We start from the raw sequence: 13,298 nt of genomic DNA, 5'->3' as shown, positions 1-13,298 counted from the left end.
ATACGGCCAAAGCTGATACATTAGACTCAAATTTAAAACAAAGACAAATCACCAGCACTGACACTATTCCTAAACAACAATACAAGAATTCTCGAACCCAGCCTCTCCTTTTTTTCCAACAGATTTTTCACAAATAATTTATGGACCTGGCCAATGCAAGCAAGGCTGCCCTTCTGACTTGTTCCACCGCAAATGTTCAAGAGAATTATTCTAACAACCTCTGCGGCCACACCAGGAAGAAGTATCAGCAACAATTCCTTAACTACCGGAAAACTTCCAGAAGAACTCAAAAGTCACACATTCGCCCTTTACTGAAGAAAACAAACTTGAACCTGCTGAACCCTGATAAATAAAAACCCATTACAAATGGACCTTTCTTGGGCAAAATGATAGAGAGAGCAGTGTGCACCCAGATGTCAGAATTCATTGAAGATAATTACATACTTTCAGATTATAAAATGGGATTCCGTCCAGAGAGAGCCACAGAATCTTCCCTCCTTGCCATCTGGGATGACCTGAAGATCACAGTTGCCCGCAACGGTGTTGCTGTGCTACTTCTCTTGGACTTCTCCTCTGCCTCGTTGAACATGACACTCTGATACAAAGACTCTACAAAGCGGGCATAGAGGGGACTTCTCTAGACTGGATCATATCCTACCTTCACAACAGAATTATTGTCATCCATACCCCCTTTCTCGTCCAAATTGTGCTTCAGAAAAGCTGGGCTGCCTCAAAGCTCTATCATCTCACCCATGCTTTTCAACATCTACATGAAGTAATTACTGGCACTGATCAATCAATTTCACCTCATGTGCTATAACTATGCAAACAGCACTCAAATGCTTCTTCAACTGCAATGCCCCAAAGACATTGAAAAGTAACCTATTTTCAGCTGTCTCAGCACCATCTCAGATTAACAATGAGCAATATTAAATTTAATGCTTCCAAAACAGAAATATACACATATTGGGGTTGGAAGAATTATGACCAGCTCTCCAGCTGGCTTGATGATCTGGGAACACTGCCTAAAGAATCAAAGGAAATAGGAAACCTTGGAATGACCATGCACTCCAAGATATCAATGAATGTCCTAGTGGACAAACTAGCAAGTTTAAGCTTTATAAATCTCTAACTTATCTTCCCCCATTTGGGAATTCCACACAAATCCCAGGCTACCATCTCTCTTTTTCTGTTCAAACTTGATTACCCCAATACCCTCTACAAAGGATCACCTTTAACAACTATAAAAAGACTACAATGGATTCAGAACTCAGTTTACTCTTGCATAAAAAGCCACAAGACCACATCTCCCCTGCCTTGAAAGCCCTGCTTTGGTTACTTTTTGCAAGAGGATCCACGTTCAAGCTGTTTTGAATAACCCACAAAGCAATACATGGAATGGGATGGCTCGTTATCTGGAATAAAATCACCAAATACATTCAACAAAGGAACCTCTGTCTCAAATGCTGAACCGAAGATCCCGGCCAAGCTCCTTGCAAACAGACTGGTGAAAGTGATCAGCAGTCTGGTACACCCCAATCAATCGGGCTTTATGCCCCATAGGAATACGGCCCTAAACCTGCGTAGATTGCACAGGGTGATAGACAGAGTCCACACTCTGCGGGAGCCAGCCATAATCACGTCGCTCGACGCAACAATGGCCTTTGACACGATTGAATGGCCCTATCTGTTGGCTGTCTTGGCCAAATTTGGGTTTGGCCCCAAATTTATCGGGCGGGTGCGTCTGTTATCCACAGAACAGCTCGGACAAGTAGTAGTAAACAACAGAGTCTCAACTCCGTTCTTGCTTGGTCGGGGCACCCGTCAGGGTTGCCCGCTGACCCCACTTCTCTTTTCTCTGGCATTGGAGCCTCTTGCGGCCTGGATACGTTGGGAACCAACGATTAGGGGCATGCGGTGGTCCCCCGGATGGGAGGATTGCATATCTTTATATACAGATGATATTCTGCTTTACCTGACCTCTCCCTGTAAGTCCCTTATTGTGCTCCTCGATGTCCTGGCCTCCTTTGGGAAATATTCGGAACTCTAAATCAACTGGAAGAAGTCTTTATTTTTTGTATTGGGGGGAGATCCCCCTGTCCCTCTGTAAAACTGTGCAATACAGGTCAACACAGAAGGGTTCAAGTACTTGGGAGTCTTTGTCTCTCTTGATCCCTCAGTTAGGTATGCCTCCTCCCCCCCTGCACTGCAGAGGCTTAAGAGTGATATTGCCAACTGGTGGAAGCTTCCTCTTTCGTTGTTGGGTAGGGCAGCCCTCTATAAAATTATGGCATTGCCTCACTTTCTTTATGCCTTACAGAATAACTTGGATGTGGTGCCAGCCGGCTATTTCCGTGAGATTGAGAGCCTTCAGCGGAGTCTACTATGGGATGGCAGGCCCTGTATCACTCTGAATAAACTAATGCTCACTTCGTATGATGGGGGCATCAGCCTCCCGGATAACAGAAGATACTATTGGGCCTCCCAGCTGGCTGTGATCAACCACGGCACGTATGGTCGAGTTGATGATCCCAGATATGCCATGGATTAGCCGCTGACCCCCCTTCTCTTTTCTCTGGCCTTGGAGCCTCTTGCCGCCTGGATACGTTGGGAACCAATGAATAGGGGCATGCGGTGGTCCCCAGGGGAGAAGATGGCTTCTACCCTGAGGGAGGTCTAGCAGGGCCCTGTATTCACGACCGCAGAAACTCGCATTAACAGGGTCAACAAAGCTCGCAGTACAGCTCTGGCATGATGCCAGGGGCTCCCTGGGTTGGAAATACAAACTGACTATGGACACCCCACTCTGGGACTCCGAGAGACTAGGTAAGCTCTGGAGGACGAAAGGGTTTGATAAGTGGGACCTTATGGGAATCTTCACTATCAAGGATATCCGGGGGATGGGGAGGATTAAATCCTTCAAGGAAATGCAGGAGGAATATAAACTCACTAATGCTAAATACTTCTGCTATGTACAAGTTCGACACTCGCTTCTCTAAGCATTGCCCGGGGTATGGAGCCCCTAGAGGCTTAACCTCTGGAGGTTAGAATACAGGATGGCCACCTTCCCGAAAAAACGATATCCTTGATATATAAAAAAACTAATCAACCACAAAGCAGATCCCGTTGAGGCGTTAAGGGACAAATGGGTACATGATGGGGTAGAGTTTGATGACGACGATTAGCAGACAGCAGTGTCATCCCCAAGGGAAGTTGCCATCCCAGCCCACCTGATATTGGTCCAGCTTAGAATTCTACATAGGATCTACATCACCGGACCCCGACTTGTACGCATGGGACTGTCGGACATGGGGCTATGCAAACGAAAATGTGGTCTTGCAGGTACCTTTATGCATATCATCTGGGAGTGTGCACACATTACCACCTACTGGTGCAAAATACATGACACTCTACGTAAGGTACGGGGGATCTCCCTGACACCAGAGGTAAGGAGATGCCTCTTGAATATCTAGGAGCCCACTGACTTAAACACCTCGCAGACACAATGGGCCACTCTGGGTTTCATGTTAGCCAAAAGAAATATAGCCCAGTTGTGGGGAGAGGAGCAACCTCCCACCCTGGAAGCATGGGAAACAATTTAGATTGGTTTATGTTTAGGGAGAAAATTACATATCTGGTCACAGGTCTGGGGGCCCTGGAATCGCCACAGAGTAGAAAAGTTGTACGCCACCCAGAAGTGCTACTTTTGATGATCCCCCCTCCCCATGAAGTTCCCTTTTATTTATATGTATTGTTTATCCTGTGACCCCCTGATGTAGAATTTGTAACTTAGAGCAAACCTCTGTATTGTGTCTCTTTGCTGGTGTTTTATTTCAATAAAAAGAATTAATTAAAAAAATATTGCTTGTGACAGCAAAAAAAAAAAAAAAAACAAAGGAACCTCCGCTCTAGAGTTGCACCTCGCCTCAAAATCCCAATGTACAAGAACAAAACATGGGTGTCACACCTTTCTGTGTTCAAGCAGCCAAACTATGGAACTCTACACCCCCCAACATAAGATCCACGTGTAACAATCTTCTTGTCAGTAAAATACTCAAGAATTGGCTCTTCCCCATATAACCACCACATGCAAACAGAAAAATACAGCATATACCTCTATATACAAGCATTTATTTGCACCATAGATATGTACTTATGAATGTGTATTGCTTTTTGTAAACATGTATAATAATTATGTTTTTAAAAATATAGATAGTCATCAGTTCTGCTTAACAAATGTATATATTACTGATAGTTACATTATTCTATGATTAAGTGATGGCATAAATAAGTCAATATTTTATCATAAGTATTTATCTACATTTGCTTAACTATTGAATTATAAAGAAATAATTGTTTAAATTATAACAGTTGAAAGCTGAAGTTTATCAAATGCATCTTTAATCTACTTATGCAACCTTTTGTATGCATATAATTATATACCTTCCATGTACCTATGTATCTTAATTCAGCATATCCAATGCACTACCTTATTTATCACCCTATACCGCTCTCGATATATCTTCTACCTAAACTCTTTGACTCATCTCAAACCTCATTCTACTACTCTTTCCAGTGCACAACCCTATTCCTCACCCTATACTTCAATCAGTATATATTCTACCTCCACTTTCTCATTAATTTCTAACCCCATACAACTACTATTATCCCCAAAATAACCATTTCTAAACTCTTCCCTAATCTACCCTCCTTGCTTCATATCATACCTCATTACTATTCAAATCTCTTAAACAAACCTATCTAAACCCTTCCCTATGACTCTTCCACCTCTACCTCCTTTTTAGTTATCCCTCCTAATGCTATGAGCTAAAAATAAATTGAAATCATTCCCTCTTCTATCCCTCCACTATCCTTTTCAATCCAAATAACAGACTAAAATATCCACCACTCAAATTACTTTCATATTTCACTATACTAATTCACCACTAATCCTTGGGTTCCAGAGTAGACTGATACTCACCAAAAAAGTGCTTTGACGCCTCAGCAGGGTTAGTAAGCATTATATAAATGCAATTACAATGCAATGCAATACTATATATACACACACACAAATGATATAACATTGAACAAATAATAATGGGTATATTTAAACAATATTAAGAAAAATATTAAAGTCTGGAAATAATAGTGTACAGTTTACTTTTAAAGGGTTTTGGTTTATTTTATTCAGATCATTTGAGAACTGCTTGTTCTTGATTTTTTGGTCTCTGGCATTGTTTCTTGTATCAGCAATGCAGATATTTATCTGAAGTTCACTGGTGTCCTGCTGTGGTTAGAAGAGGCAGGAGAAGCAAGGCAATGGATGGCTCTGACCCATCATTTTGTTTGTTTTGGGTGCCACCATTTTAGAAAGGAGGAAGGAATTAAATGTTCTTCTGACCAACCTTCTGGGATTTGGGACTCCTCCCTTGGCAAATATCAGACCAAGTTTTTATATAAGTTAGTGTGGAGCACAGGTAAGTAACTTCAAGTGACGATTGCTGGTGAGGGGGGAAGTGTTCCCACACCATGTGCCTGATTAACAAAGGTAAACTTACACTTTTGTATAACTTATTACTTTTTGGTATGCTTAAAGGTAAACTTGGACCAAAAGTCTAACTTTGCTACTTTTTGGAGTTCAAAAGGTGTACTTAGACCAAAAGTCTAGCTTTACTGCTTTTTGGTATTCACAAAGGTAAACATAGACCAAACGTTTAACTTTACTAGTAATAACATGCCTCTGTGAGTTTTTAATTTTGAAAAGTGCAAACGTTACACTTTTGGTCTAAGTTTATTTTGTGAATGCCGAAAAGTAGTAAACTTACACAAAAGTGTAAGTTTACCTTTCTGGAACAGGACCTGTGCCTTTAGGCATGTGTGATGTGGAGGAAAGAAGTACTGATAGTAAATGTATCTCGCAATTACCAAATTTCACAAAAAATGCATTGTTTTAACATTGCCAAGGTTTTTGGAATCTCTGAGAAATCCTACTCCTAAACGTGTGCAAAGCTTGTGTTTGTCTAGCAAATAACTAATTCCAGAAAGCTCAGACAACAAATAATAACATGAAAATCATGTTCTATCTCTTTGCTTTCAGTGACGCATGGAATGAGAAGGAACACATGTTAAAAAGAAAAGTCAAAAGAGTTCTCAAACATGATGTGTTGAACTGCAACCCACTGTCTCCCTTCATACACCCCCAGGCTGACTGTCTTTTCTTAGCACAGTGTTTGGAGCACTTTGTGACGGACAAGAAGTCCTACTGCGAAGCTCTGAAAAATGTTTCCTCATTGCTAAAGACCGGAGGACATCTAATAATGAGTGCTGTCCTCGAAGCAACGTTTTTTATGTGCGGCGACTTCAAGTTTCCTCTTCTCTGCATGGATGAGGATTTTCTAAAGGATGCTCTTAAGGGTGCTGGTTATGTCATCCAGGAAGAGTACATCCATCTTCGGAAAAACGAAAGCTTATATGATATAACTGATTTTAAATATATTATCATTATAAAAGCACTTAAAGAAAGAGAAATGTAGTCTACAAATAAAAAAGAGAAAAGTGCTAGGACACAAACTGGTGGAAAAGTGAGCATCAAATTCCTTCTGTTCCACTTTTTCCATGATGTCTTTAGTCCTTTCTAAAAATTATAGTCAGATGTTGGCAAAAATATTTCCATCAAGCTGAACATACAATGTTGAGGAGCAATAGTGAGTAGTTTGTGCATAAATGTTAGTAGTTGTACTAGTGAGTTGTTGATGCATAAATCCAGTCAATAAAGAGTGATGTCATCCTACCACCTGGATGTGACTTTCTTGCTGTGAATTCCTGAAAATGAATATTTTGTTTTTAATTATAAAGAGACAATCTAGATCCTCATTCAGCCAAAGGGAGCCAAGACGTAGAGGCCTGCCTTGACCAGAGTCAACTTACATAACAGATGAATTAGATGTCCATATCAACTCCATTTTATCTCTGAACATTGAATTGGAGTGGGCTAAGCAGGCACTCAGCCTTCCTTTCTACTTATTTCTGAAAGGAGGAGGTTACTATATCCACCTTCAGTGAGTGGCATGTCATGACATTATACATTTGTAAGAGAAGTTGGTCTATATAAGCCATGGTTGATTGATTGATTGATAATTACCATACAACATTATTTTAAACTCAGACCTATTGGCTTTGCCATTGCTTGTTTACTATTTTATTGAGATTTCAGAAAATATTTTGGGGACCCACTAATGATGAATATTTTTGTTTTCTTTCATTACTCTGTCAAGGGCATGTTATTTCTTTATTTAACTGATATATTTGTGTTAATTTGTCGCAGGGTCATGTACTGTTGTAAAGTAGTTTATGATTCTCCTTATGGAGAGGATGGACTTTGCAGTGTGTCAGGTGTGTCAGGTTGAGTTGCGGCATGTTGTTTCTGCCCATTATGGACCTTTCCAGATGACACCATTGCAATGCAATTACTTTGCCTCATTTCGTTCTTACATTTCACTGCTACAGTCATTCTACACATGTTTCCCACAGACCTGCATTAATTACAAGAAACATACCTCAGATGGCACTGAGCTATTGAATGAGGTAACCAAGACTGGCACTCATTAGGAGGAGATTATGGTTGCATATTACTCCTCAATTCAAAAGGAATTTGGGCAAATATGTGGATGCTTTTTAAGTAGTACTGTATGGACTCTCATGAAATAATTCAATTTATCAAGGACTGCCAACTGTGATAGATGTTTGTCAGAAATGTTAAAGAATTCACTTTTTTCAAGGGCCACTTCACACAATGGAGACATCAGCTTTTCACAGACCAGCTTTTAAATAATTTGACTAAGAAACCTACATGTTTTTGCAGACATTTGTGCTGGAGCACTCCTGTACAAAAACATGTTTATTCACCTGCGGTATATTTTGAAAGTGAGGGACTACCCCAATCTATCTTTCCTCCTTTCCATCTTTCTCTTATTTTTTTTTGTTGTTTTTCTTTTCTGCTATATTCCATCCTTCATTTCCTCTGTCTTTGGTTTATCGCTTTCCCCCTTTGCTCCCATCTTCCCATCTTTATTTATTCTTTCCTTCACTCTTACTTTTCTTCTACGTATATTGTCTTTCATAATTCTATCCTTATTTCTACCTTTCAATATTTATTCCATTTTAAACTCCCTTCATATTCAATTATTTCATTATTTACTTGGTTTTATCTTTAGATACATTTGATTTTCTATCTTTTACAGCTTTCCATTTTTATTTTCTTACTTTATATCTTTGTTCTGTCCCTTTGTATGTATCTTATCTCATTTTGTAACGTAACACTTTCCCTATTGCCTATATTTTCTTCCTACTTTTTGATATTCTTCTACCATTCCCTTGCTATCTCTTGATTCCTTCTATTACTCCATCCTTCTACCTATATTTCATCCATATGTCTCCCCATCCATCAAAAATTCTGCCTGTCTTATCTTTTCTTCCTTTTCTCCATTGATATATAATTGTATCCATCCATCCATCATCCACTCATCACTCCTTCCTTCTCACCATCTGTTCTTCTGTTCATCCATCTATCCTGCTAGCTACCTTTGTTTCCTCCACCCATCCGTCTCTCACCCACATTCTGCAGCTAACCCTCAGCCAATAACTTCTCACACTGGGAATGTCTTCCAGGCATGGAGGGTTGGCAGCAGGCCATGGCGTTTACAAGGTCCTGAGTTTATTCCACCTCGGGCGGCCAATCCCTGATGTGCAAAGTTGGCAGCTGTGCACAGTACTAGACTTGCAGCTCTGTACATAGGTTGGGTTTTGTGCCTATACCTTCACAAAAAGTCAAAGTTCATCCCCAAAGCCTTTTCAACCCAGTGGACAGTATTCCAAAACCATTAGCAAATTACATGGGGATGGGGAGTTCTGGGCAACAATAAGACCTGTGAGACCAACAGGAACATTTTCTGTTAGTAGGTTCCATACAGCCTTTCATCATGGATTGACAAACTCAAGAATACACACTAAGAATATACTTTTATGACTTTTATCAAGGCGTGTGTCAACAATACCGTACTGTATTATGAAAGCTAATTTCCCAGCAAACCAATACGGCCTGTCTTGTGGCCCCTGGGCTCAGGAATGTTATGTATAAACAATCACTGAATTATTAAGTCATATTGAAATAAAGATTAAAGCAATGTATGTGCTGGCTGTGCACATGCCTAATGCTGTTGATGTGGCTATTTGAGTGCACTAGAACTGATAGACCCTTTATGATACAATTCTTTGTGTACTATTTCAGATCTACTGCCTGTATCTCAGTATGCCACAAGTTATGGTTCTTTTCCGATAGAAACTTTTGTGTATTATTTCACATCTACTGTCCTTACCTTACTGCAGCACAAACTGTTGACCCTTTTATTATTGAATCTCTGTGTGTGATCCAATGATTACTGTTGTAGTTGATGCTCGCAGCACCCATTCCCTGTGGCCTGTTTTTTTACTCACCCCACAAGCATCCAGCACAGACGTCACTGGATATGTGACCCTGGTAATAAAAAGGAGTCGAGTGCACGTGCCCGTACCCATTTCTACTATCTATCTGTGTCCTTGTGTCCATTATCTCTGCATCATGCTGCCCCTGGGCTGTACCACATAACATTGTGCTGTGGACAGAGTATGCAACCATGTTACCTCTGGCAGTAGGGAAAATGTTGGTTATGTAACTTTTAGGTGCATGGCTATCACAGCTGGAAGGCTATTTTACAGACCATGAATATTGATGAAGATGATGGTTGCATGTTGTATGTAGTCTAGGATATGTGTACATAGCAAAAGGTTTTCAAAAAAACTCTCTAAGCAGAAGAGGTGTGTCTCATCAAATGCTGTAGAGAGAATGACAAAAATGGGTGGCGTTCTCCACTGCTAAAATGGGAAATGTTATGAACTAATCAAATAATTTTTTTTAAGGTCATATAGCAATCGCGCACCCAGTGCGCAAGAAGACCACAGCCGACGCTATTTTGAGAAAATATATTTACCATAATATAAGTTTATTACAGTTAGAAATATATAAATGTTTAAAATATTTTAGATTATCGCTTGCTTTCATATACACTTTAAAGTTATTTAGATATAGTATTGAGACATAAAAAAACTAGCACACTGTCAGTGTTTAGGACGTATTTCTTAAAAGAAAGGCAAAACTGATTTCAACTGCATTAGGAGCATGTTTACAGCAATCAATAAATGGTTGACCGGCCATCTTTAAGAGTGTATTATACTGCACTATGAAGCCCCGCAGGGTAGAGTCGATGCTACATAACATATTACATAAATAAATATAGGGGGTCTGTTAACTTTGTTATTCTGTTCAGAGGTGGGGGTCTGTCCTTTAACTGAAGACCCAAAAAGAAATGACAGCTAACACTTTTTTGAAAGGCGACCCCTTTCACTGGACCTAAATATAACTCTTACCACAAGAGCTGGGCCCCCTGTCCCCAAACTAACCCCTCCAGCCACCTTTTCAAAACTCTTATCAGTCACCAGTGGCCTCCGCTCATGCGAGAGACATTAAACCTCTGTTTGCACAGATTGGCCGATTTCTGGTGTCAAAGGACGGCTGGTTATACAGGGGCTCATTCACCCCCTCTGGAGAGAAGAGAGGCATACATGCCTGCATCCTGCAGCCAGCCAGCTGAGCTTGGTTCAAGTCACTGCTTGCTGAGCCGAAGGCAGCCGCTGCACTACAGAGCAAAACTTTTGGCGTGCATGCGCACAATGTAAAGCATTGCGCGCATGCAAGAGTCTGGACAGGTCAGGCAAAAGAAAGTGCAAATGCAGGCAGCCAATCATATGAAAGAAAAGCATTTACAAATGCAATAGGACTCGTATTTATGCGAGTCCTATTGCATTGTAAACAAAAATGCGGCAGCCAAAGAAGGCAGGAACGGGAGTGGGCCTGGTCAGAGAAGTCACAGACTATGGGAGGGAACAGGGGGAGGCCCGGGAACAAAAGAGTTGCTGAACTAAAGGGACTGATACCCATGGAAGGAAAAAAATAACGCCATGGCAGTAAGGAGGTGGGACTAATACTCCGGCAACCAATGAGAATGCAGCATTTCAGATTTGAACCAATCAAATGCATGGGCAGATTAGAGCCAATCAAAAGCATGGGCAGAAAGTGGTCGGAGCTTCCCCTACAATGCTGTATACAGCATCTCTCGCCGAGAAAGCGCATGCGCTGCCAAGGCGAAACCTAAAAATGAGGGAATGGTGTACCCAGCGCAACACCATACATCTATGACATAACACAGGGTCTGGCAGAGCGCACTCATTGCATACGGAACGAGAAGCCAGTGCAACACCATACGTATATGATGTAACGCGTGGCTTGGTACCACTCACCCGTCGCATACCAAACTAGCAGCTAGAGCGTCCTCAAACATATATGATGTTAGGCAAGACGCGGTGCCACGAACCCTTCTGATACGAAATGAGCATCCTTTACGAGTTTAGCAACATGACAGAAAGGATTCGCGTGCTGATGGAGCTTGGTATACTACTGGTACGGGACTCCAGTTTTCTCAACAAAAAAAAAGATATACAAACTTTTTTTTTGAAGATATAAAACATTACATCTTTTTTAAAATTACACAATAAAAGGATAACGGAGTTCCAAAATATAACAAAAAAAAAATAGAACAAATATAGGTTTTATAAATAATAAAATATGAAATTAACATTTAACACACCTTTGAAATTCACTCAAAAAAAACAGAGGTTTTACTGACGGTATAGTTTGGAATTAGCATTTAAAAAACCATTGAAATTCACTAAGAAACCGTAAGTTTCAGGGACGTTATAGTTGTTGGCCCTTTGACTCATATAAAACCAGAGAAATTTGCCGTTATAGTTAGTTGAGCTAACTATAACTCGAGCGCCCATAATGCACTGGTGATGACGTCATATATTCCATCACTCATGACATGGTCAGTGACATCACTGATGATATCTCAAATGACATCACTGATGACATCATCCAGTGAATGTGTGTTTCTGTAAAGTTTACACTGTGAGAGAGGCAGTGTAAATGACTGTGTGCTTCTGTCAGTGATTGTATAAGTGAGTACGTATATGTTAGTATCTGCATGAATAGGTTAGATAGTCAATATATAACTGTATAGGTGAGTAAATGGCAGTGTTATTGATTCTTTACATGTCTAGCTAGGTGTGTCAATAACTCTGTGGATGAGTGACAGTGTATGAGTGATTGTATAGGTATATGAGTACATATAATATTGCATGTATGAGTAACTGTATGAGTGAATAAATGAGTGTGTGTGTTTAGCTAGGAATTAGTCCGTGGGTGTATAGTAACTGCTATTGTTTTGTCTATGTTTTTAAAAATGGTAGTCTGTATTTTAGAGTGGGTGTATCAAAGGTTATATTAGGTTGTGAGGAGGTGCATCAGATTTTCACGTAGATGATGTCATCAGTGATTCGGCCTCCTCGGGGTGATTAAAAAAATCCTTCCCCTTCTCCCATTCGAGGCCAGACAAATAATCATACAGGGCCTTATCCAATTCCGTCTGGATTTTAATAATGCCCTCTATCTTGGAGCACCAGACTACACCCTACAAAAGCTCCAGCGCACTCAAAACTGTGCTGCCCGGGTGCTACTGGGAGTCCCACGGAGGACTTCGATAAAAACTGACCTAAAAACTTTACACTGGCTGCCTGTTAGGGACAGAGTGAAGTTTAAAGCTCTCTGCATTGCCCACCAGACTTTTTGGAAAATGGGCCCAGAAATCAACTGCTCCCTGATTTCTCCATACCTGCCCAACAAGACTCTTCGTTCTTCAACTGCATCACTAGCCAAAATTCCCAGAATTTTTAGAGCCAGAGCAGGAGGACGCTCGTTCTCGTACAATGTATCCAAACTCTGGAACACCCTCCCTCTGCAGATGCGAAATAATGCCAACCTAACTAGCTTCCGGAAACAGCTCAAAACTCTCCTGTTTAATAAATAGCATCCTTATGAGGGAATCTTCTGTTTTTCCAGCGCCTGGACGCCTCAGGGCAACTGCAGCGCTCTAGAAATCCCATTTTCATTTCATTTCATTTCATTTCATGTCATTTGAGATGTCATCAGTGATGTCATTTGAGATGTCATGAGTGATGTCACTGACCATGTCATGAGTGATGTAATATGTGACGTCATCAGCAGTGCATTGCGGGGGCGTGAGTTATAGTTAGCTCTACTAACTATAACCTTCAAATTTCTCTGGTTTTGTATGAGTGAAATGTCCAAC

At 40.7% G+C, this 13,298-nt stretch overlaps 1 protein-coding gene across 1 annotated transcript in view; it reads left to right on the top strand.

Moving 5' to 3' along the window:
- The window catches only part of LOC147718303 (nicotinamide N-methyltransferase-like), a 77,741-nt gene extending 70,951 nt beyond the window's left edge, over positions 1-6,790 (top strand). The window contains exon 3 of the mRNA XM_086918260.1: positions 6,098-6,790. Coding sequence (XP_086774386.1) covers positions 6,098-6,533 — 436 coding nt within the window. The 3' untranslated portion in view covers positions 6,534-6,790. The remainder of the gene's footprint in view (positions 1-6,097) is intronic.
- The last annotated feature ends 6,508 nt before the right edge of the window (positions 6,791-13,298 follow it).

This window comes from Lissotriton vulgaris, chromosome 4_1 (genome assembly GCF_964263255.1).
Source record: "Lissotriton vulgaris chromosome 4_1, aLisVul1.2, whole genome shotgun sequence".
In the NCBI taxonomy this organism is placed as follows: Eukaryota; Metazoa; Chordata; class Amphibia; order Caudata; family Salamandridae; genus Lissotriton; species Lissotriton vulgaris.
The sequence above is the reverse complement of the archived record's forward strand: the minus strand, read 5'-3'. Positions and strand labels throughout refer to the sequence as shown.